The 26,194-nt window shown below is 27.7% G+C and overlaps 6 protein-coding genes and 3 non-coding genes across 9 annotated transcripts; 4 read left to right on the forward strand and 5 right to left on the reverse strand.

Annotated features, from left to right (window-relative positions):
• Positions 1-523: 523 nt before the first annotated feature.
• BX663DRAFT_487850 (uncharacterized protein) lies at positions 524-893 on the reverse strand (the record flags this gene model as incomplete). The annotated part of the gene is made up of 2 exons (XM_051524779.1): positions 524-780; positions 806-893. 2 exons carry the CDS (start codon positions 891-893, stop codon positions 524-526), a joined length of 345 nt encoding a protein of 114 aa, XP_051381267.1.
• Positions 894-3,420: 2,527 nt separating this feature from the next.
• On the forward strand, positions 3,421-3,492 carry BX663DRAFT_t90. The gene has a single exon. It is a non-coding gene; the product is annotated as a tRNA-Asp (tRNA).
• Positions 3,493-4,092: 600 nt separating this feature from the next.
• BX663DRAFT_515501 (uncharacterized protein) lies at positions 4,093-6,281 on the reverse strand. Its single transcript, XM_051528452.1, has 5 exons — positions 6,082-6,281; positions 5,817-6,020; positions 5,063-5,762; positions 4,442-5,007; positions 4,093-4,382 (listed from the first exon to the last, which is right to left on the reverse strand). The coding sequence occupies exons 1-5, from the start codon at positions 6,201-6,203 to the stop codon at positions 4,259-4,261; spliced, it is 1,716 nt and encodes a 571-aa protein (XP_051381268.1). The 5' UTR covers positions 6,204-6,281; the 3' UTR covers positions 4,093-4,258.
• Positions 6,282-6,586: 305 nt separating this feature from the next.
• On the forward strand, positions 6,587-9,207 carry BX663DRAFT_515506 (uncharacterized protein). Its single transcript, XM_051528453.1, has 11 exons — positions 6,587-6,673; positions 6,742-6,808; positions 6,886-6,916; positions 6,995-7,009; positions 7,077-7,097; positions 7,161-7,314; positions 7,400-7,494; positions 7,556-7,982; positions 8,048-8,368; positions 8,474-8,680; positions 8,758-9,207. Exons 1-11 carry the CDS (start codon positions 6,619-6,621, stop codon positions 9,027-9,029), a joined length of 1,665 nt encoding a protein of 554 aa, XP_051381269.1. The 5' UTR covers positions 6,587-6,618; the 3' UTR covers positions 9,030-9,207.
• Positions 9,208-10,042: 835 nt separating this feature from the next.
• BX663DRAFT_t92 lies at positions 10,043-10,114 on the reverse strand. The gene has a single exon. It is a non-coding gene; the product is annotated as a tRNA-Pro (tRNA).
• A 3,149-nt stretch (positions 10,115-13,263) lies between these two features.
• On the reverse strand, positions 13,264-14,359 carry BX663DRAFT_532027 (uncharacterized protein; the record flags this gene model as incomplete). The annotated part of the gene is made up of 4 exons (XM_051530423.1): positions 13,264-13,533; positions 13,594-13,772; positions 13,851-14,153; positions 14,230-14,359. 4 exons carry the CDS (start codon positions 14,357-14,359, stop codon positions 13,264-13,266), a joined length of 882 nt encoding a protein of 293 aa, XP_051381270.1.
• A 2,201-nt stretch (positions 14,360-16,560) lies between these two features.
• On the reverse strand, positions 16,561-16,631 carry BX663DRAFT_t91. Its single transcript has one exon. It is a non-coding gene; the product is annotated as a tRNA-Gly (tRNA).
• A 1,014-nt stretch (positions 16,632-17,645) lies between these two features.
• BX663DRAFT_438117 (uncharacterized protein) lies at positions 17,646-18,706 on the forward strand (the record flags this gene model as incomplete). The annotated part of the gene is made up of 3 exons (XM_051523262.1): positions 17,646-17,766; positions 18,074-18,319; positions 18,384-18,706. Coding segments are annotated over 3 exons (690 nt in total), but the record flags the coding sequence as incomplete, so codon positions are not given.
• Positions 18,707-23,612: 4,906 nt separating this feature from the next.
• On the forward strand, positions 23,613-25,760 carry BX663DRAFT_515525 (BRCT domain-containing protein). Its single transcript, XM_051528454.1, has 8 exons — positions 23,613-24,000; positions 24,067-24,180; positions 24,233-24,276; positions 24,341-24,395; positions 24,454-24,567; positions 24,623-25,168; positions 25,239-25,360; positions 25,421-25,760. The coding sequence occupies exons 1-8, from the start codon at positions 23,863-23,865 to the stop codon at positions 25,743-25,745; spliced, it is 1,458 nt and encodes a 485-aa protein (XP_051381272.1). The 5' UTR covers positions 23,613-23,862; the 3' UTR covers positions 25,746-25,760.
• Positions 25,761-26,194: the final 434 nt, after the last annotated feature.

Genomic DNA, 26,194 nt, shown 5'->3' on the forward strand with positions numbered 1-26,194 from the left:
TAACTAGTTTTTTTTTCCACATGGATATAGTCGTATAATTTCTTATCTATTATAGTCCGGCTTTTTTAAAGTTAAAAGTAATATTGAACTGTTTTATATAATCCTCGTAGCTTGCCCCGGCTTGTACTTTTGTTATTGCTTGTAATGATTTACTATGAATAGTAATATATCGCCAATACAAAAATGGTTGAGGAGTCATAGCAAATATTTGAGGCATTTTCCTCTTTTTGTTATTCCAGTTATTGTGTATTTGTTTGATATTAGCAGGCATATATTTCAGAGCAAAGATAAATTCCTTGGAAGAGGAGGAAAGATTTATTAAGGTAGGAATTAAATTCATCCATTCCTTGAGGTTAATATAGATTTCAAGTACTCTAGTCATATTTTCAATAGTAACCAGGTCAAAACTATTAGGCCAGAGTGTGCTTCCTTCAAGTCGGCAAAAGTAAGCACAATATCATCAAAGATATACCGTTTATTTGTTTGTTACATGTTAACCTAAAATCAGCTGGCACATGGAGCACTAGACGTCTTGTTGAATTATTACAACTATGTTATTTAATCTCTTATTAACAGCAATATAGATGTCGATAGAAATTTGAGCACGGAGGATTATACTTCTAACGAACCTACTGAGGATTATACTTCTAACGAACCTACTGAGTTTAATAATCGTCTCTATGAATATATTTTTGTATTTTATTCTGATAATTGATTCCAAATAGAATGTTTCTGTATATTTTTTATAGTTAAAACTGAGGGATTTTTTGAACGTCTCATCTAAATAGTGATTATTGTTTTTTACATTGTTTAGAAAGAGCACTGGCATATCCTGCCTCACTGCATGAAGAACATTCTACTATGGCTACAGAGGTACCTGATATCAATTGCATCTGTTTTTGCTTATCTGATAAACGCCTTTGTTTCCCTTCACCTTTTTCTATGTTTGTCTATACATTGTCCTTTTGCGTCACTTTCTTTTTTTTTTTTTTTGAAAATATAACGATCAAAGAGTTTATATGAAATTATACTTTTACGATTTGACATCAAATAAATTTCATAATAATTCAACGATCACCAAAATAAGATAGTCAGAGTTAACTATCCTTTATTTAATTCCAGATTTAAAGTACCTGGACAAATAATATAAAAGAAGGGATTTCAACTTATTTATATACTCCTTCATGATTTATAAATTTAAGGGCACGTCAAACAACAATTATTAGAAGAAATATTCTACTCATAGGTTTAATTCTAATTAAAACTTACGAGTCTCACAGTCAAGATAGACTACTAATATTGGTGTTAGATTGGTGAAAGAGGAAAGAAAGAAAAAATTTTGTGAGAATTTTTTATAGTGTTTTATTTAAAAGAAAAAATAAAATATAACAATTAATGGGTCTTTTTTTTTCGAAGTGACCAGCTTCTTTTATAGTTTTTAACAAGCATCTTTTATCGATTCCTTGATTCTATATTAGAAATATGGAATTTAAAGGAAATGATGATAATCAATCTATATTTGACATCTAATGTACAATCTTGATTTAGCGTGCAATATTATTCGATACAATTTGTTTCTTCAGGCATTATGCCTTGATTCACTAAGTAATTTTCTTTTTGCTAGCATTTACTACAATGTTCTAAGATTAGTCTGATAAAATAACAAGTAATAGTTGTTATCAATCTGATGTTGATGATGATATTATTAGTTGAATATTATACATAGCTATTATAATTAGATATGCTTAATTATGTAGTGTAATATTTCTTGTAAAATATCAAATAAAAATAATATAAAGACAAAAGAAGGTCAACGAGAGTGAACAATAGTTCTAAAGTCAATGATTTTATTTGTGGATTTAAATTGATAGGGCATTTATAAGAATTGTTAAAGAAGTGTGAGATAAGATGCGAATCAGAAAAGTATTAGTTACTACTTAATAAGATATGTTATAGATAATGAAGTGTTAGAAGTCTTTAATATTATTTGATGAAGTGGATCAATAGAGTTTCGGGGGAATCTAAATAAAATTCCTTGAATAATTTTCTGATCCTCATGTTTAATCAAGAAACATGATACTATAAGTCAACTCATGACATGTAGTATCTTTTATATGTATCAAGTTTTGAAAATTATTGTTGATAAGGTAGAGATAAAAAAGAAAGCAGAATAAATCTGTGAAAATTTTGTACAAGGCTTTTATTATTAATTGAATAAAAATAAAAATTAATAAAAATAAAAAATTGAATCCCTCAAAATAAGTGCAAAATGAATCCTTATTTATATCTTGTGGAGAACAGGTTACTTTGCGACAGGAACAGAATGAAGATATCTTGAAAGAAGAATATTTCCCATAAAATGATTAAAGTTATTTTGTTTGAGCTTTCTAGTCTTTGCCCTGATTGAGAATTAATCTTAGTTAACTCATTCTAATAAAAATTAAATTATTCATGCTCGATCTAGTCGACTATTTTTCTTGGAACTAAATAACGAGGTCTCGTTTTTTCATACTTGTGAATGATATAGGGAAGATATTTTTTGATATAGATTTCTTTGTATTCTATTCATTCTTCAATGTACTACTTGAATGAATATCAATATATTTTATAGTGTATAATGTATAGATAGTATATGATTATATTTATAAATTAGTATATTAGTATATTAAATAATAATGTGGATATATAACTAATAGATACAATCTATAATTCATATATCTTTATCATTCATAACTCTTTACACTATTGTTTGGTTTATCATTATCTCGTAATGTTAGTATTTATTATAATATTATTTTTCTTATCACAAGAATGTCTTATAAACTGAAATCAAGTAATATTATACGCATAAAGTATACAACTAATGACTATAATATCATTCGGTCCTTCATGACTCTGATCTGTATACTATAAGATATTATGTAATACATCATTATATACACAACAATTATATTATTGAAGCTTATCAGTTGTGATATAAATAACGATAAATGATATCATCAACACAAATAACATGTATTAAGCTACTTCTATATTGAATAAGCTTTGTATAGATTTTATTTTTCAATATGATGTATCATAAACTACCTTTAGAAAACATTAAGTAAAGCATAAAGTATATCTCTTTCGTTATCTTTTTGCACTCAAAACAATTACAAGATAAATCTTAAGTTGCTCTTTAATTCGTTCTCTATTTCTTTTTTTAACTGGTTGATATCCTTAGCACACAATATTCGATATAATAATTTACAAGAGCCAACTCATTGAAAAGATTACAAACTCGATATAACGACAATTAAAAAATATATAAAATATAAAGTAACAATTAAAAGACAGAAGGTAAATTTCATTGGTTGAGTCACGTGATTTTTAAATTTATTTATAGTTATATTTTAATTAAAAATTTTACAATCAACAGCTTCTTCGGTAGTATAGTGGTGAGTATCCCCGCCTGTCACGCGGGAGACCGGGGTTCAATTCCCCGCCGGAGAGTTCTTTTTTTATTTTTTAAGTGTCGTGCTCTTTATTCGGAGACATAGTAGCTTCATTTAGTTTGACTATAAATTTTTATATTTTATATCAGTTGCGTCTAAAAATATTATATTTAGGCTGTTTTGTCGTATCGTGACAGTAGTGTCGCAAGAAAGATTTTTATTTGCTTTAATAGTCTATTATAATTCTTATAAAAATTATTACAATATGATTTTTATTGAGTAAAAAGATAATATTTTATTATTTTTGTTAACTTGATTAATTATAAGTCAATTCTAATAGAATACAAATTTTTATAACTTGGAAATAAAATAAAGTACGATAGTAGTTTGTTGTGCCATCATTTTTTATTGTGATTAATACCTATTAATAAAGTATTACTTAATACTAACAGTAATAATAGAATATAGAAGGATGTAGAATATCAACAATATAGTTTGAAGAAGAAAGACTTGTAAGTATAATTTTAGGTGGCGCTTAATAAAATTCTATATAACTGCTATATCAAAGTACAACACTTTTATTTTTATTACCTATCAGGATGACGGCTGTTGTTCTATGAAAAATAGATAGTTCACATGAAAAAAAAAAAAAAAAAAAAAAAAAAAAAAAAAAAAAAAAAACTCAAAGCAAGTTATTTTACAGCATGACTAATATATTCTCTTATTGCTAAGTGCATTTTTTTTTTCAATATAAAATACTAATTTACAGGAGAATTATTATAAAATATGCAAACATCGTAAATAATGAAGTGTAGTGATTTTCATCAACAAATTGCTTGATTTTCGTCGTCATATTTATCATCAGCATCAAAATTACAACGAAGCTTATGCACAATACCTGCTCCAAAGTCTGCTTCCATTCTAATTTCTGTCAAACCAAAATACATTCTATTATAAAATATAAGTTAAATAATTTTATTAAGCGATTTTTAATAATATTAATTTACCTCACTGTATAGGATATTCTTTCTCCTAGAATAACATTAGGTAATTCAGGTATTGGTACTGAGATAGCAGCTACTTGTTTAACTCCTGACTCATAAACGTATCTTGGTTCTAGTCTATCATCTGTAGCATACAAAACAATATCTGTCGCTCCAATTGTTCCATAATAAACAAACATGGTTTCTCGAATACAATGATCTATTGGTAATAAATTACCCTTTCTTACAAATACAAGAAACCTTGATGTACAACGAATACTTCCATCAGGACGTATTACGCGAGATGAAGGAGGATCTAAACTTTCGTCAAACGGTAAGCCAGCATTGATACCATATGTTCGTCGAGAAATACGAGACGTTACAGTCCGAGGATTAAGTCCAAAATAGACAGCACCTCTTACAACAGCTAGTGCAGCTCTTGGGGGACATAAGATTTGATTAACTCTAGTGGAAAATGCTTCTTGTACTCGATGATACAAATAATTTGAAGAACCAAAACCACCAACAAGAAATATACAAGAAAGTTCCTTATTGGGGATTGAGTTATACTGCTTTTCCAATAATGAAATCTATTTACGTTAAATTGTTAAAGAGGGAAAATAGTCACCGTGTTTTATACTTTACTACACGATCTACAATAGGATCAAACACCTTTTTCTTTAATTCATCTGCTCTAAGTACCATTATACCTTCATCAAGACCACTATCCTTTTCCATATCAATTTCATCTAAATTAATAGAAAAGGGTAAAGTCAAATATTGGTCATCTAATCCATCGAATTCTGGTTTTATATTATTAACAAACTGATCCATCAAACTATTAATAACAATAGCAGGTAGACTTCTAACTTGTTGACCTAACCTTTCTTCTAATAAATCTTTAAACTTTTTATCCAAAAATATACTTCCACAGCTTTCGCCAATACCCTTTGTCACTTCTTTGAGTCGATTTGTATTTTGTATCCCATCATTAATAATTTCAAACACAATTAAATCAACTGTTCCGCCCCCAGCATCACAGATTAATATGCGGTCTCCTTTTTTCAGGTTGGCTTGATCGCACATTCTCTCGCAATAAAGAGCAGCTGCTTCTGGTTCTGATATAAGCATTAGCCTATCTTCTGAATCCTCCTTTCGAACCAAGCCAGCCTTTACAGCGGCTTTTCTCATAGAATACTTTGCTAAATCTGACCACATCGCGGGTACTGTTAAGCAATATCGAAAATGATTTGGATCATAATTTTTGGCAAATCCTTTGCTAAGCTCTTCTAAAACATATTCATGAAGTGCTTTTAAATAATCAGCAATAATATCTACGTTAGACCTATTTTTTTTTAAGTTAATTAAGATATAATATCTTCTTTTTTTTTTTTCTTACCGATAATTTTCTGCTATGCCCCTTTGTAAGGATTCATCTAAATTGAGTTTAAAGTTTGATAAAATTATATTTTCCTTAGCAGCTTGTGGTTTAAGCATCATCTTCTTGGCGCCATGTCCCCATTCGATCATTACAATTGGATTAGATCGTTTATAGACTAACAAAGTATGTGTTTTTGGATAAAAGTCTCCACCTTTTTGCGGCCTTGATAATTTCATGTTATATTTGATAAAAAAAAACCACATATAAATCACTTTTTTGTTACCATTTTTGTATATCAAAAATTTCAGGGGTTGTCGTTATATGAGTGAAAGCATACGAAGCTCCAGAAAAAGTTGTACCAAAATCATAAGCAATAACAAGCTTGTAATTGTCTTTGCTGTTCATTATTAATGCAATTGTTTAAATGAAGAAAGAATAATGTGTATAAAAAACGAGCCTAAATGCATATTAAATGATTTAAACACAACTTTTTTTTTTTTTTTTTTTTTTTTTTTTTTTTTTAGAATAGCAGTAAATTGATCTAGGACCATGCGTACAGATACAAAAGAAAAGAAGATAAAATAAAATAAACAACGTGTTTTTATCAATGTGCTATATCCAAGATGTATTATAAATAATACAATACACTTCTATAACTATTGCAACACTATGGATGGATATTATTATAATAATAAATTTTAAAAAAAGGCTTATAATAATACAAAAATATTATTGTAGCACCTTGTATAGCCCATAAACGTTGTACCATTCCTTTTTTTTTTCTTTTTCTTCTTCTTTTTTTATAATATAAACTGGGTTTATGGTTACTCCATTTTCTGATAAAGACTATCCCATTGTCATTGGAATTGACTTTGGTAAATTCAATTTATTAATATGAAACTAGAAAGTATATATGTATATATATATTATTTTTTATTTTTAGGCACGACCTTTTCAGGTGCATCTTATGCTTACATGAACGATAACGAAATTACAGACATTAGTAAATGGTAATTAGCAATAAGAAAAATATATGTGTATACGTAAACTAACTTTTAAACAAAATATTTATTTACTCTTCTGTTAGGCCCGGACAACCTGATTATAGTTATCCAAAAGTAATGTATATTATGTATATATACTTACATATATCTGTGTATAACAATTAAATAATATACTCTTTATTTGTAAAATAGTGCCCAACTGTTTGCGTAAGTACTTATTAGACTTCTTTTATTATTACTGTGAAATTCATAAATATACATTTGCCTTTTATAGTTATATAATAGAGATAATAATGTAAGCTCTCTACTCTTCATGCATATATGTTAAGGACTAGAGAAATTTAACTGGATTAAATAGAAACTAATTCAATGGGGTAGATCAGCTAAATCTGGGAAATCTAAATTCCCTAATATTACTATTTTGCAGCAATTTAAGCTATATCTGGATGATAGTCTTGAAGGAATTGTAAGGCAATTACCATTAGATTTAACAGCCACTGATATTATTGCAGGTAAATAGTATACACATGTATAAAAAACTATATGTATGTATACATACATACATACATAAAGAATCTCATATTATCAATCACAAAGATTATTTGCAAAAATTTTATGCATGTGTAAAAACGGATATGACTAAAAAAGGATTTCATAAGGATTTTGAAAAGCAAGCTCGATTTTGCTTAACAGTATGTTGTATAAATTTTTTGTTTAGAGAATTTTAAAGTACTAAAAAAAAATGTATATTAGGTTCCAGCCATGTGGTCAGACAAATCAAAGCAAATTATGAGAGATGCAGCCTTGAAGGCAGGTATTATAGATGCTAGTGATCACAGAGATCGACTCATGTTAATCTCTGAACCTGAGGCAGCTGCACTTTATTGTGAGAAGACATGTGATAAATTCAATATGCAGCATGGTGATGAATTTATGATATGTGATGCTGGAGGGGGTACTGTTGACTTGATTGTATTTCGAGTTGACATTGATACATCAGGTCGACGTAAATTTAGAGAAAGTACAAAAGGCATTGGTAAATCTTGTGGATCAACATTTATAGATCGAAATTTTAGAAAACTTTTAAGAAAAAAATTAAAAAAAGTGATTCGAAGGTCGCCTAATGGAATAGTCAAAATTCCTGAGGCCCCTCTCGATCATATGATGGATATTTTTGTCGGTAATTATATACATATTGTATAAGTAAATATTAGTTTAAAATGCTAAGTCTTCAAGCATGTGTAGATAATTTAAAGCCATTATTTGATGGAACAGATGATCTTTATTCAGATATATCTATGGGGTTCGATCTTGTTACCAAAACTGAACCTTCTATTGGTTTAGATGAAGGCAACATGACATTTACAAAAGAAGAACTCAAGAACCATGTATTTGATCCTGTTGTTCAAGAAGTAGTTCATCTCTGCCGTGAACTAAAAAAGGATACGACCAACTTAAAAGCCATTTTTATGGTAGGTGGTTTTGGTTCATCCGCTTATTTATATAATCAAATGGAAAAAGAATTCTTGTCTGAAAAAATTCGAATTGTGCAGCCTGATAGACCAGGTAAGATAAATGAAAAATAGTAATACAACAGTATTTTTTTTTTTTTTTTTTTTTTTTTTTTTTTTTTTTTTTTGGCTCACATATAAATTCAAAAATAATAAATAGAAATGGCAGTGTCTCGGGGAGCTGTCATTTTTGGAATGTGTCCTACAAAAATTGCTACACGTATACCTAGATTTTGGTATGGGATTGAAATTACAAATATATTTGATCCCAATATAGATCCTCTTGAATATAAGGTTGTTCGACCAGATGGTAGTATCCGCTGCGATAATCGATTCTCAACTTATGTTGAGCGAGGAAAGCCTTTAGGTACACCCTTTTTCTTCTTCTTTTGTAAAATTTGTTAACTTTTATAATACTTATATACTTGTCTTAATCATTGATAGATATTGATAGTTGCATTTCACGTAGCTATACTACTTATTATCCAAGTCATACAGCATGTACATTTTTTGCTTCTGATAGTAAAACTGAACCTAGATATACTATTTCTACATCCACAACTAATATTAGAAAAGTATTTGATTTTGAAATTCCCATGCCTACATTACCAAATAAAAAGAATGGTGATCCAGTTCCATTAACTATTAAGGTAACTAGATATTTAATCATTACATTAAATTCTTATTTTTATAATTATGTAGATGTATTTTGGTGAAGTAGAACTTCGTGTGGAAGCTGTTATTGAAGATCAAACTTATGCTGTTGTCTGTAATTTTAATGTTTAGAAATATAACAATAAAAAAAAAAGAGGATTGTTTTAAGCTTATATATAATATTTAGCAAATACTATATTCTTTCTTATATGTAATTAATAATTATTTACACCTACACTGTGTAATCTTTTTTTTTTTTTTTTTTTTTTTTTTTTTGATACAGCACTTTATAAAAAGTAATCAAATCATGTGCGTTAAAGAGGCTACTAATTATAACAACTATATTATTAGTGAACATCTTACTTTTATATTAGCAATGAAGGCTATGTATAAATAAGCCCTTTTATTTTATTTTATCTTGATAAATTAACTACTTTTTGAATCTTGAAAATAAATACAACTTTTTGATATTCGCACAATAATGTGATTAAGTACTATATTCGTAACAAAGACAATATGCAATTCTATCATGTACTGTATCTGATTTGATATAATAATGGCATATATCACTTTATATATAGAATAGCTCAGAGTTTGATAAGATAATTATATAAACTAAAAAATAGATATTTTATAAAGATGTCTAATTATCATGTGTATGTCATGACTGGTACTATTAATATCATTAAATAGTTTAACAATGTGTATAATTTTTCTATTTTTATTTTATTATATTATAGAATAACGTTATTTTCCTTTTATACATCAATATATTAGTATTGTTGTAAGTTTTCAATTCTTTTACTTTTGTTATACCAAAATCAAATATCTGTATTACATTAGGGCAAAATATAAAAATATCAGAAAATTTATAAATTCAATAAAGAACATATTCATTTACATATAATAATTCACTACATTTATTATAACTTCTTAATGTCATTTTCTAACTGATATGCGATACTGAGCTATTGTAATAGATAATACTTACAACTATATTGAACACGAATTAAAAAAAAAGAAAAAAAAAAAAGCAGCCGCTAAAGACACTGAGAAGAAAAAAAATCAAAAGGAAGGGCTTCTCCGGGAATCGAACCCGGGACCTCTCGCACCCTAAGCGAGAATTATACCACTAAACCAAGAAGCCATTGTTGTTTTTCCATCACATTTAAAAAATTATATTATTTATCAAATATATTGAAACACCGCCAGCCAATCAAAACGATTATAATTTATGACGTGTTTAGTCGTTTATTGTTGGAGTTAAATCTTATATTATAATGAAGATTTTTTTTTTTAGAATACTGCTTTAAATAATATAGTATGTTGAGTGGAAACAATTTTACATATGCCTTTACTAAATAAATATCTTATTATGTATAAAGTTAATACACTTTGTAATATTTGATATATGCTTATATTGAAAAAAAAAGCTTTTTTTTCTTTAAAGATTATATAGTATGTTATTATTACTATTAATATTCTCTTTAAGTTAGTGTTATAGAACAAGCTCTGGAAATGAGCAAAAGTAATATTATAAAGGATGAATTACATAATACAGAATGAACTATAAGCCTGAATATATAATAAAACTCTGTATATAATATCTTGTAAAATAATATAAAACTTATTGACATCGTATCATTTCTAAATATTTAATTTTTATAACCTTGATAAAGTATTCAGATCGTCTTTGATCCAATTAAATAAAAATATAAAAGACATCAAGAACCTATACTCAGATCAAACGACAAAATTTTTATTTTAGACCTCAATCAAATTATTATACAATTATAACGCCCAATAGATAGTCTATATATCAGTCTCTTGAATCAACAAGATATATATCTGAATACTAACATTGTTTCACGACTCTTGTTCTTTCATAGTTTTTTTTTATTTTTTTGATTCAGGATCTACTCGTATAAATATAAGCAGTTGTTTAGGCACGATATAATCTTTATCTTTTTAATTCTCTTTTTTATTATCTTTTTTACATTGAATAAACAGTCTCGAACTATACTTCTTTTTCGTATTTTTTCTCTTTTCATATCTTTTATTTTTAATATAATCCATAATATCACAGTTAGTATATGTGATGGTACATCATGCAGAAAAAAAAAAGCTATATAGAACTTACTTAACGTATAAAGAAATTAGGTTTTTTTTTTGTGTCAATGATTATGTTTATTATTATTTAATCTAACAAATTCATTTTATTTATTACTTTTTCATATAATAATAACTATTACAGATTAAAAAAAAAAGCAGTAATTCAAGTAAAAGGTATTATACAATTGAACATAGCTGATCCCAAAATAAATATGTACATTATTTAACTTATACTATTCTTATTATACTAATCTAAAAATATTATGACATATTCTAACAAAAGGATTATTATTGATTGAAACGAATAATGCCTGAAGAAGCCAACTATGTCAAATAGTATTATATGTTAAAGCTCAATTAGTTGGAATTATTAACATTATTTACTATTCAGTATATTGCTTTTATTTGAACGATATCTTTATTATTGTATTTAATAAATCATAGTTTATCTTTATTGATTTAGCTTTATAGAAAGTGACTATTATCATTATTGTAGTTTAAATAAGAGAAATAAAACAAAAGAGAATAATTTAAAACTTGCCAAATAATATTTATTGAGGATAATAATAAAATAAGGGTTAGTAGGATAAAAATATTTTTATATTATATGTTCCGTTGAGTATTGTATTTTTGAGAATAATGACAAGACTATAGAATACAACTTGTGAAAAATAATAATAATAGAGTATAATCTAATATTACTTTACAGACAAGGATAACAAAATATATAATATCTTATATTTGACTTGTAATCGATCTCTTCAGATCATAAGGAAATTAAGATATTTCGAGATATTTCAGTTGGTTTATCATTAGCTTGACTCAAATTGTTTTTATATACAAAATTTCATTACTTTGGTAAATTTATATTCAATAGTTATCAATTACAACATGGCCTATTGTTCCTACAATAAATATAATGCTATTTTATTTCTATTTTACAGGAAATAGATATTATAAAATTGAAAACCACTATCTAATTGAATTAAATTATAGATTACATCTAATAACAGCCATACATGAGGTTAAGTAATTAAATTTTAGAGTATTTTTCGGTTTTAACATGCTAGATTACTATTAAAAGATTGAATTAATTTTATAGTGTATAATACGGTTATATGAATATTGAATGTCAATCATAACATTTCGAATAAAGTATATTTAAAAAGATGATGAATTCAATGATACTGAGTCAGATTTATTATATAGATTGGTTGAGAGTCAAACATTGTATTTAAAGTATTTGATGTTTAGACAAAAAGTAATTTACACTAAGATATACAATGCTAAAGCGTAACAAACCAAATCAGAATATATACACATAAATGTATAAGAAAAGTATATTCATTATTCAACTATCGTCAACATAATTACGGAGAAAATAATGATATATTTTTTCTGTATCTGAGAAATGATCTGCACACTCTCTGTTGATATTGATCTTTCACCATTCATCATTAAGTTTCAAAATATCTAGTAGTTAATAATAAATGCACAAAACAATTAATGCGTTCTTGTCTATAAGCATTTCCAGGATACAATACTGACGTCTATCCCCTTTATTCCATATGTATTTATCTATTCATTCATTTTAGTCATAAATTACTAAGTTATTTAATGATAAAGAATGGTGAATATAGATTCTTATTTACATAAGATACCTTTACCTACTTTAATATAATACTGATTTATAAAATATAATTCAATATATCTACTGTTAACAAAAAAAAAGGAGATGTTTTTTTTTTCTTTTGATTCAAACAGTAACATATATTCCTTGACTTATTCTATAACATATTACTTACAATATTATATTATAATCAAAAATAATTAGTAAATATCATTAAGCTAGAAATACATGAATTTATGATAAGATTATATACATGTATATAATACATGATTATCACACTTTTATAATTTGGCTATAGCGTGTTATTATTTTACTAATTTGTTGCAAAATTCATAAAACTGTGTCTTTGATTCATATTTTATTCATAATTTATCTTGACAAATATACAAATACTATCATTGTTGCTTTACAGCCTGTTCATTTTGTTGCTGGATTGTTAACAATCTATTTCTTTCAGCCTCTCTCATTTTCATTAACGTTATTGATTCATAGTCATTATCTGATAATTTAGATGGAATAGAGTTCTAATGTTAACATGTTAGTTTTTCATTCTTTTATATTTTTAAACTTTTTAATACCTGAAAAGCGGGTATATTACTCAAGTTTTTGAAAAAAGAAGATTGTGATACAATTGAAAATAAAGGTTTTCCAGTTGCCGTAGTTAATCTACTATGCGTACCATATAAAGCAGCCTGAGCTTCCTTTTTTAATTCTTCTGCTTTAATCATTTTTTCAACTAATGCAGGTGGTTTGCCTGTTGCCCAATAAATACTTTCAAATTTTGATAAAGTAGGATCTGTATCTTTTTTAGTAATAATACTATACTAGATAAACACATAAATATTTTCACAAGTCGAAAATAATAAATAAATATGTATACTCACAGCATCCACTACTGTTTTAAATATAACAATTGCACTTCCTTTCTTTTTTTCTGATAATGCTAGTGAATCCACTTCAGCAATTGAATTTAATAAATCATAAAGATCTTGCTCTGAAAAATCATATTTTTTACGCTTCCATTTAAACTTTACTGCTCCTAATTCATTTTCTGCTGATGTTTCTTTTTGGATAATAATAAAAAAAAAAGAAAAAGTTAACAAAAAAAGAACAATACATACATCTTTATTATGCATTTTACCTGGCTCAGTAGGCTTATTGTTTTCGGTTGCCCAATTTTCTTGTCTTCTTTTAGCACCTTCTTCACGTAAACGAGCTAATTCTGCTTCATATTGTGCTTTGGCTTGATCCTGGTCGGTCTTGGCTCTCTTTGCTTCCTTTTCTCGTCTTTCTAAATCTTCTTGAGCTTGTCTTCTCTTGGAATCCATCTCTTTCTTTTTTTTCAATTGTTCTTGTCTTGCACGATGTCGTTGATCATATTCACTTCTCTTTTTTGGATCTAACAATAAATCTTGTGCTTGTGTTAAAGCATGAAATAGTTTGGCTATTATAAAAAATATAAATTCATTAGAAGTGAGTTTTATTAATAATCTATTTTTTTTTTATGTTTTGTCATGTACCTGCATCTGGACTGGGATTTTTATCAGGATGAACCTTTAAAGCCTTTCTACGATAAGCATTTTTAATTTCTTTTTCAGATGCCGTAATTTCAACACCTAAAAGTTCATAGTAATTTGTTTCCTCCTCCATTATGTAATTTACTTCACAAGAAAAAGTAAATAAAATAAACCAAAGTAAACTGAGTTCAAAAAATGTTAAGAAAGGAAACTAAAATGGTGTGACGGTTAAATAAGATGAGGAAAAAAAATTTTTTTTTTACTAAACTATTTAAAGTTGACATATTTTTCTTCTTTTTATTAAAATCCATATTCTTTCTTTCTTTTATATACAATAAAAAAGGTTAGTTATACTATACATTTTATATGATAAAAGTATCATTAGTTGTGCAAAAGATGTTTTTTGTCAAACAAACTAGAGTTTCTGATTTATTGATGTGAATTTCTTTCACTGATGCTAAATTAATGATACTTGTTATATTTTATTTTAATGAATAGTCATTTTAATTTTTTTTTTATAATGTATATAATAGATTTTATTTTATGTTTAAAATAAGTGTAAAATATATTGAATAAAAGAAAAAAGGTAAATAAATCCATCAATCTATAAAAAAGATGAAAAAACAAAAAGAAAAGATTTAAGTGATGATTCGACTTTTTTAAAGTTGGAATTACCGTCTGAAACTTCTGTAGAAATCAAATTGGCTGTTTACTGATTAAATCTTTTTTTTTTGTTTTCTTCATTTGAAATATAATTTATATTCTGGGGAAAAAAGACTAATCCATTTTTATTTTGCTAGGGTTCAAATATATTCGTATAATTTGTGTTCCTTTATTTTAACTGTTATGGAAACGCCACTTTTTAAAAGGTAATATTTGATTTCCATTCATTTCTCTTTTCCTCGGTATTTTTCATTTTTAAAAAAATGATGATGCTTAGATGACGAGTCTGACGAGTCATTCAATGTTGATAAAACTCTTTAATTCCATTCATGCTTTTCTGAAAAGAATGAAAATATAGAATGGAGAAGAAAATGATGGAAAATAATTTTTATTTTTTTTGACAGTTGCTAATTTAATTATTATTAGACGTTTCCTTTCCCCTTTCTTTTTTCCTTCAAGAAAATAAATAGGACTCTGCTTTGTCCTATTTTTCATTTGATGGTAAGTTTTCTATTTACTATCTTTTCAAAAAAGAAAAAGTAGATATTTTTCTGATGAATTTATAAAACAATTGACAAGCATATGTCTGATTTTTATGAAGAGTTTTTTAAATGCCTGAAATTTATCTTTCTTTTTCTTTTTTTATTCTAAATTCATATAATATAATTTTATTAACATTTATTTATCGTTATGATAGACTTAACAAGTTAAATTAAGAATGATTTTTCTTTACGTATAGAAATGTTATTAAGGTAAAATTCTTTATTATTATGATTCTTTTTTTTTTATTTAAATGATGATACCTAATATCACGACGGTCTTCATAAAAACCTTGATGAAAACGGCTTTTAGCCCCTACATACTGAAAATAAAAAAAAAAAAATCATAATTATTTAATGTGTATTCATTGGTAATTTTTACTAACATATTATTTTCCTTTCTCATTAGGTATGTGTACATAGTTTTCTCTTTTTTTTAAAAAAATAAATAAAATAAAATTTTCTTTGTCACTAAGCCACATTTTTATTTGTGAATTTTACGTTTTTTAACATGATACACTTTATAAAAAAGTAATTCATTTTTGAAGGAGCTTAATTCTAAAAGCAGTATTTTTTGAATTATTAAAATTAAAAGGGTAATAATATGGAGACAGTCTACGAAATATTTTATTGTAAAGACTGTTATATGTAGAAAATATATAACGACATCATCATAAAAAAAAGAGCGTTTATTTGATGAGCATCCTTAAATTTCAAAAATTAATGAGAAATTTAATACAATCATTTATTTTTAATCCAAACTATTTTTTTTTTTTAAACGTCAAGCATATAGTTTAGTTAGTAAAACTAGATATACAAATATTATAAGGAGGAAAAAGATAGTAAAAGAGTCTATTATAAACATAAAACTGTTGATAATGTTATGCTCTTTACGACGAGACAACTATATTTCCAGTCGATTACTATAAAATTGAAACAGACGCTAATAGTTATATGAACTATGATATGCCTTTATTATCAATTTTTTAAAAATGGGAGAAAGGGAGGAAGAAGTGTGTCGCTCTTTTTGGTCTATACCTGTATTTACAAAAATTCTATTCAAGCTGTCTTGTCATAATATGTAAGTCGATAAAAAATCAAAGAGCAAAAAAGAAAAACTACAAAAAGAATTTGCGCGGTCGGGGAATCGAACCCCGGCCCTTCGCGTGGCAGGCGAAGATTATACCACTTAACCAACCGCGCTTTTGTTGTTTTCTGAAACATTAAAGATGATCTTAATTCATACACAATTATTTTGAAACACTGCAGATAAAGTCTAATTTCACAATTGTGAAATTTTGTGAAATTAGACCATTTCACAATTGTGAAATTAGACATTTCACAAAAAATTTTGAAATTTTGGAAGATTAAAAATTTTTTTATACCAAATGAAAGAGAAAAATTTGCTCATTTTGAATATGTTAATTTTTTTTATTTGGTTAAGAATTGATAGAGATATTAGCATTTAAAGATTTGTTTAATGATTAAAAAATATAACAAATTTTTGGGTATAGTCTTCTTTACTAGAAAATAAATTTAGAATCCCGACATTTTTTTTTCTTTAAATTTCATTGGACAAAAATATTTTTTTTTTATTTTTTTGAATAAGTCATCAAATATAAGCGTGTGTTAGCTGTGTTATATTCTGAATTCAAAAGAAGTTGAAAAAAGATAATTGTAGCAATAATTCATTCAAGATGAATGTTTAAAATGTAAAGTCAAAGTAAGTCTTTTTTTTAAGAAAAGGTCAAATTATTTAACATTTTCAAAAAAAATTTATTAAAAAAATAATAAAAATTCAACATGTACAGTAATGAGTTATGTATAATGTCAATTGTTAAAATAAAACTTATATTATTACTTTACAATAAATTACTTTATCTAGTAAGATTAATTTGTCGTAGTTGAACATAATGTCAAAATGTCTAATTGTCATTCCAAAATCAGCTTGAATGTAGATGTAAAAATTAAAATATACACTTGTTAAAACAATTAAAAATAATAAAACTATTTATTATTTTTCAAATGTAAGATGCATCTTCTCTTGATTGTTAGTTTTTTTTTTTTTTTCTGAAGAATGAGTAAAAAGAAACTCAATTTTTTAAGTTTAAAATACAGCAATAAATTTAATCGTCTGTAATAAAATTATTTTCTTCTTTTTTTATTATCTTATATTGATTATTAACAATTCAAATTAAATTATAACTTCATTGCAACATGTCCATTCAATTAAACAAAGACCAAAGAGAATGCAAATGCTCAACTTGCTCTCAAAGTGAGTTGGGATATAGGGTTGTCCACAGACATACAGCCCGTATACATCAAGAAATTGATGAAGGTCTTGCAGATGCAAATGCAATTGAACAAAGTAAATAAAAACTATGCATTTCAAATGTTATAATTAATAAATGCAATAATGCTAACTTTTTTTTTTGTTATCGTGTTAAAGATGTTTATGATGCAAATGATGATCTAATTTTTGAAGATAACAATGCCATTGATGCTATTGAATTAGAGGATATGGATTATCTAGAAGGAGAAGAAGATGTAGTTGAATGTATGTATTACCTTTTAAAAAATAATATTGCTATGATAATCTTTATATAAATTATTTATGCTAACTTTTTTATTTATTTCATATATAGATGAAGCTAATGATAACTTTGCAACTAACGATACAAAGTTATTCAACATTAGTGAAAATGAAGCTTTACCTTACTTCATTATGATTTTCTTGACATTCTTCCAAGCCAATAATTTAACCATTACGGCTACAGAAAGCTTGTTCAAGTTCATGAATGCTATACTTTTTCTACTTGGAATTAATTATGCATTCCCCTCTAAACTCCAAACAATTAAATCTAAAATTTCTGCTAATTATGCTAGCAAGGGTATTTATTTTATTTATTTATTTATTTATTTTTTTTTACTAATACTAATTTCTCATTATAATAGATATCAAAAAATATATTGTTTGTGAGAAGTGCAATGCAATTTATGTATACGAGGAAGTTATCGATAATTCGAATACAATTAAAAAATGCAGTAATAGAACACTTCCCTCGTATGCTAATGGAATGAGAGCACGATGCAATCATCCATTAGTAGTTAAAAATGCTAGCAACGATTCGGTCAAACCAATCAAACGTTATGCGTACAACTCAGTAAAGGCAACTTTGATGAAGTTTTTCATGCGCCCTACTTTTGAGCAAAAAATTGAAGAATGGAGAAGTAAAACTGTAATGCCTGGAATGATGTTTGATATCTTCGATGGTCGATTTTTTAAGGAATTCAAGAAGGATGATGAAGACGAACCATTTCTTCAAAAAGAAGGTTCATTAATGTTAAGTTTAAATGTTGACTGGTTTACTCCAACTCAAGGAATGAAATATCACGTAGGTGCCATATATTTGATCATTAATAACCTTCCTCGTAACGAGAGGTTTAAAAAACAAAATATGATTCTTGTTGGCTTGATGCCTGGTCCTCGTGAAGCTGCTCTTTCGGAAATTAACCATTTCCTTCGACCTATGGTGGACGAGCTCCTTGAACTATATGATGGAATAATTATACCTACATATATGGCTCCTAATGGAAGAATGATTCGCTGTGCTTTGGCTTCGGTTAACTGTGATTTACCCGCAGTTAAAAAAGTATGTGGCTTTACAGCTATTAATTCCTTTGTTCCCTGTCACAAATGTGCAGATACCTTTCCAGCCCGTACAGATAATCCAGTCCAAAGATGTTTTTCTAATGTTGATTGTTCTTCTTGGCGTCTTCGAGACAGACATAGCAACTATGAACAGGCACTTTTGTGGAAAAATGCCAGTACAAAATTAGAACGACGAAATATTGAACAAAAATATGGAGTCAGATGGAGTGAATTACATAGATTGCACTACTTTGATATTATACGTTGTAACATTATAGATGGTTTACATAATCTTTATCTTGGTACTGCTAAGAGAATGATTCAGCATTGGATTAAACCAAAAAGCAATGGACAGCATAATATCAGACCTTTTTTAACTAGCAATGATCTTGCCGAAATGGCTGAAGAGGCTAAAAATATAATAGTACCTCCAAGATTTACACCATTAAGCTCAAAAATTTCAGCAAACTTTTCGGATATGAAAGGTGACGAATTTAGATCTTGGATTCTGGTATATTCACCAATTTTATTAAAAGGAAGATTAACTGGTGAACATATGATTAATTGGATGCGATTTGTCGATGCAAATCGTATTCTTGCCTCTCCATCTATCACTCATTACGAGGTTAACCAAGCCCATAACCTTCTGGTTGAATTTGTTAGAACAAATGTTATGCTTTATGGTGAAGATTTTATCACACCAAATATGCATTTTCATTTGCATATTCATCAAACGATTGAAGACTTTGGACCTCTATATTCTACTTGGCTATATAGTTTCGAACGAACTAATGGTGATATCAAGGCAATTGATATTAACTATAAAGAAGGTTTAGAGTTCACGTATATGGAAAAATACATCCAACAAGTACATATGCAGGATTATATCAACATTTTACCTAGTGTAATTTCTTCTAATCCTGTTATGGTTGTTATGATTATAGTCGTCTTTACAACTAAGTTAATAGAAATAAACCATCATTTATTACATAATAAAGAGGTTATTCAAATAAAACTAGTGTATTGTACTTCACAGCATTATATATACATTCTATATTCAGTTTTAATAACCGGTCATTGTTAGAATATTCAAGCATTTAAAAATAATTATATACACCTTTTCCGGAAATTATTCGTACACTTTAAAAATAAAAATTCGTGCACTAGAAAAATAAAAAATCAAGCAGTAAAAAATAAAATTTCAATCACAGACAAAATAAAATATTGTACACTTAAAAAATAAAAATTAACACATTAGACTAATTAATATTTCGTGCACTTTGAATTTTTTGTTATGAGCTCACTTATAATGTCATGTTTCTTGATTAAACATGTGGATCATAAATTTATTTAAGAAATTCTATCTATAATCTCCTGAATCTCTCTTGATCCGCTCCATCTAATAACATTAAAATTACTAACACTTCATTGTCAACAACATACCTTATTTGGTCGTAACTAACACTTTTCTGATTCATATCTTATCCTCATACCTCTTTAACAATTCTTATAAATACCCCCATCATTTTAAATTCATAAATAAAAATAATTGACTTTAGAACTATTGTTCGGTCTCGTTAACGTTTTTTTTGTCTTTTTGTTATAATATTTTTTATTTGTTATTTTCAAAGAAATATCACATTTTTATTTTGAATTAAAATGGATCAATTTATACATGAAGATGGAAAAGGCAAATCATTCAACGAAGAAGGGGATGAAGTTGAAGTACTTCAGATGGAGGTCGACGATCCTGATTATCCTATTGCAGATATTACAAGTTATGGGGAATATTTAGATTTAAAGCCTCCCAAAAAACCTCATAAGGCTAACAAAGTTGTATCCAAAGAGAAAAAACGGGTAGTAAATGAAGAGTCTCAAAACAACAAGAAAACGTATCGAAACTATAGAAAGGAAGAAATGGACTATTTCTTCTTCCTTGTAGGTGAGAAGGGTATGTCCGTTCGTGGGCAGCTAAACAAATAGGTGTTCCTGCTAGTACAGCTACTTCATGATACAAAAAAAGTCTTGAGGATCCAGACGAACTTGTCAACAAAGGAAAACCCGGAAGCGGAAGGCCTGTGGGAAGACCTCCTATCTTGAACGATGCCCATCGCGAGTACCTTATCAATTCGGTTGATGAGGATGATTCAGGCATGACCTTGGATCAAATGAGGGATAGATTAACCAGGAACTTTGAAGGACTTGAGATAAAAAAATCTGCCTTCTATACTTTTGTAAAGGAAAAATGCAGAATAAGCTGTAAGAAATCTTATTTTTATCCTGAAGATAGAAACAGCCCTGAAAAGATTGAGGAGAGATACAAGTGGGTTAAAAACCTGTTGGGTAATACTGATATTGATTATCAATTCAACTGTATTTTTATTGACGAAGCAGGATTTCATATCAATATGAAACGCTTTTTTTCTTGGTCTCGTGTCGGTAATCGCGCTATTGTTAAGACACCAAAAACCAAGGCTAAAATGACAACTATTTTGGGCGCTATTTCACCTTATGGAGTTATAAACGTAAAGGTTAGAACACCAAAAGTAACAGCATCCAAGAAAAGAAAGCTTGGAAAGGAGAAAGAAGAAAGAAACAGTTCAATTGGCACAGTTATAGGCCATTGCTTCAATTTCATCGCCGATACTATTGATATCTTGGATCAGTACGAGGAATTTAAAGGGAATTATCTTGTTATGGATAATGTCCCAATCCACAAGCACCAGGATATAAAGAGCTATATCGAAAGTCGCGGTTACTTTTGTTTGTATCTGCCCCCATACTCTCCTGAACTGAACCCAATTGAACAGTTTTGGTCCGTCTGTAAAAGCAAACTGAAGAGAGAGCCACTCTTAGAAAGCGAAACCCTTACCAGTCGCATAAGGGATGCATGCAATAGCGTACTTTTAAGTGATTTGAGAGGGTTCTGCAGATATTCGATCCGGAAGTTTGATGATTGCTTGGAACGTAAACCACTTTAAAAACTTGATACATTTTGTACATTTGATACAATGAAAAAATGCACCAATAAAAAAAAACATAATGCTTGAAATTTTATTTTTTTACTGCTTGATTTTTTATTTTTCTAGTGCACGAATTTTTATTTTTAAAGTGTACGAATAATTTCCGGAAAAGGTGTAATTTTATCTTCTTATTACTCATCATCCTTATTCACAAAATATATAAATACTCTTACATTATTAACACTTACTTGGTAATTTATAACACATAACAATACTTGTATTGAGCTTAATTCTTAATAAAAACTTATTGACAAGCCTCAACGTACTTCTTCTGTCTATCTTATTTGTTATTTCTTTTATTTGTTATTTTAACTATTTAAACTTACCTAAACCACAACACTCTGCTGATGACTTAGAGGCGAGATATGAGTGGTTTATGAAATGGAAAGACTCTGATATAGACTTTACAAAAAATAAACTGTATCTTTATTAACGAAGCTGTATTTCATATAAATTTAAGAAATAATTGGGCTAGAACTGATACTAGAATACCTGCCATAGTGAAGACAACTAAAACAAAGATCCCAATTCATACTATCATTCGAGCTATACAAGCATCTAGCTTCATTCATGTAACGATAAAGAAACCACCACCACCAAAAAAAAAAATCAAAGTAACAAGGCATCTACAAGCAAGAAAAGAAAAGTAACAAAGGGCAAAAAACATACTATTGATACATTTATTTTAGAACCAGCTACAGAGTATGTTGATAATATTAATGAGAGCAGTGCGCAATATAGTTCAGAAATGATATCAAAAGAGTACGACAACTGTGCACTTTATCAAATTCATGAATGTTCTGCTTGATATCTTGGAATCTTAATGAAGATCTAAAAGGGAGTTATTTGATGATAGACAACTGCACTATACATAAATCAAAACTGATAATGAGGAAAATCGAAAGTCGTAGCTATAAGCTGATGTAGCCGCCTGTATATTCGCCTGAATTAAACCCAATTGAGCAGTTTTGGGGCAATCTTAAAAGGAAAATTGAAACGTCACAAATTGTTGACTAAAGAAAAAATTGTCTGATAGAATTGCTGAGGCATGTAATGTCATACCTGCTGAAAGTCTATACAACTTTGCCAGTCATTCTAAACGACAAATCATTCGACGTTATAATAAAACTCCATTCTATTCGCTTTGAAGGCAAAAAAAAAAAAAAAAAAAAAATACATAACTTTAAGTCAATTTGATTCAACTTATTGTGCTATTTCTCTTATTTTAAAAGAACAAAATTTCTGGACATAGAGGAACAATCATTTTTGGCCTAGTGCCATTAATTTTTTTTTCTCTTGGAAAGTGACATTTATTTTTTGATTATGAACATTCAATTTTCTCAAAATGACAAAATTTACCATTCTCATTGTATTTTGAATTTTTTAATTTCTTGATAATGTATGTACTTTCATTAAACTAATTGTTTATAATCTTCATCAGAATTTTTTTAAATTTGCATTTCTTTATACCAGAAGAAAGCAAAATTGTATTTTATTCAAAGCAAAAACAAAAAAAAATAAGTTAACAACCAGATGCATAATTGAAATAAAATAAAATAAATGCTAGCCCAATTATCACACAAAGGCAAACACTGTTTATAATTTTTGTATATTAGAAGGAAAAATCTAGTAATTTACTCTGTCTCATTTAGTGAAATTATGTGAGTCGCAAGGCAGAAACTGAGCTTTGTAAAGAATAAAAAAAAAAAAAGAAAAATTTCTCTTCATATTTTTTTTTTTTTTGTGCTTGTTTAGAACTATGCTTAATCCAGATATTAACATTCACAAGAAGAAATCAGGAATAGTACAGCTTGTTACTGATAAGAAAAAAAAACAATTATTTGAAAATATTGTTTATCTTATTGATGATGCCTTACCTGTTGCCCAACAACAAGAGGTAATTAAAAAGAAGAAGAAAAAAGAAAGAAAAAAAAAAAGTAATTATATTAAAAGATTTCTGTAGTTAAAAAACATGTTAAATAGTAATGGAGGCACATTAGGGAATTTGGAGAATAACATTCCTAATTTATACATCTCAATGAATAACTGTTCTTTACAACAGATAAAAACTGTTTCTGTAAGGGGAATAAAAAATAAGTTTGTCATGTGTTAATGAATTAATTATGTAGCCATTTTGGGTTAAAAATGCTATAATCAGGGGAATTGTTCAAAAGTAAGCTAATTCGTTAAATGGATTAGTTTTTGTATTGATATTATTAACATCATTTCGATTTTAGGAAGCATGATAGGAAAAAACAATTTTTATCCGGGGAAATAATTTTGTTATCAGATGTAAGTGTGTAAAATAGCTAAAAAAAAAAGAATTGCATGACATATTTATTATTTACAGCTACCGGAAAGTAGAAAAAGAACTATCTTCAAAGAAATAAATCGTTATGGAGGTGAATATAGTAATGAAATAACAAAAAACATTACATGCCTGGTATGCACTTCTGCTAGTGGTGTAAGTTATGAATACAACAAATCTATTTCTACGATTTATCATCTTATGTAATTAGGAAACTTACAATGAATGTATAAAAAGAAATATCCCAGTTGTTCTTCCACAATGGCTAGATGATTGTTTTCGATTTCAACAAAAGTTCGACTATAAACCTTATCGCCTTCCATCACCTTATGTTTATTACTTTCAAAATCCACGTCCTGCACGTCTATTTTCCTATCCAACAGATACTAATTCTTTAAATTCTATTCTCCCTCAAGGAATAGATGACAGAGAACCCATATTTAAGAACCATTTCATTTACTTTGGACAAGATGTAATGGCAGATCAACGTAAATTGTATATGATGCCTATTATAACAAGTTATATTGAACGTTTAGGTGGCCGTGTCATGAATGATTATAATTCTGATTTGACTACCATTGTTATATTAAAATATCGTTCATCTGAAGAATACATACAAGCAGCTAAAGATGGTAAATGCATTGCAAGTTTTTGGTGGATATCAAATACACTTGCAAGAGGCTATCTATGTTCTCCTCTTTCTGTCTTGTTGGATTATCCTATACCCAAGATAGGTATCCCTGGTATGATAGATTGTGTACGTTCTCATGATCAAAATGAAAGACAAAAAAAAAAAAAAAAGTACTTATATGACGTGTCAAATGTAGGTTATTGCGATTACAGGATATAAAGGTGCTCAGAGGACATTCCTCAATGCACTAGTAATTGCTTCTGGAGCAAAACTTTCTACGTCTCTATGTAATGGTACAACGCATTTAATATGTGCAAGGTATTCATTATTATTGATTATTAAAGATGACTACTTTTTTTACTTATTAAAAAAAAAAAGTCATTGTGCTAGTAAATATGCAGATTTGAATAAATTTCCAGCAATCATTTTGGTTAACCATATTTGGCTAGAAGAATGTTATACAAATTGGAAAAAAATCGACTATAAAAGTGATCGACGATATAGTTATATTCCTCAAAATAACAAATCATTAGACCATTTAGTAGCCAGGACTTGTTTAATGCCACACATATTGAAACAACGAGAACGTGAAGTGTTAAATGGTGAGCCAAAAATAACCTATCAAGAATTTAAAAAGAAAACAGGAAAGACGGCTTTAAGACTTGCAAAAAAATTTAATAATTTTAATACATATAAAGCATAAAAAGATGAATAATTCAATGTGTATACATAGTTTATTGTATATTTATTTTATTTTATTTTATTTATTATTTTTTTTTTTAAACATACAAATATACATTGATATATATGTATATGCTTAATCTAAACTTGCCAAGGTTGCTGTGCATAATAATCAGTAGAAGGTTGAGAATAAGTTCCATATTGCTGCTGTACAGGTACATCAAAACGAGGTTGTTTTGCGTAACTGTAAGTATTACCATCTTGTGCAGATCGTTTTTAATGAGGGCGCTACTGTGGTTGCTGTGGGTGTTGCATTAGCACACGCTAGTAGACGTAAAGTTTGTAGAGATCAATAAAGGAATTGAGTAACAGAATGACTACGTTCCAATAGATATTGTCTATATTGTGTATCAATTATCGCCTGAAATTCTTTTTGCAAAGTTTCACGTGCTTTTTCAAATACATTCAGGA

Source organism: Cokeromyces recurvatus (genome assembly GCF_025118155.1).
Source record: "Cokeromyces recurvatus strain NRRL 2243 chromosome Unknown BX663scaffold_19, whole genome shotgun sequence".
Taxonomy (NCBI): Eukaryota; Fungi; Mucoromycota; class Mucoromycetes; order Mucorales; family Mucoraceae; genus Cokeromyces; species Cokeromyces recurvatus.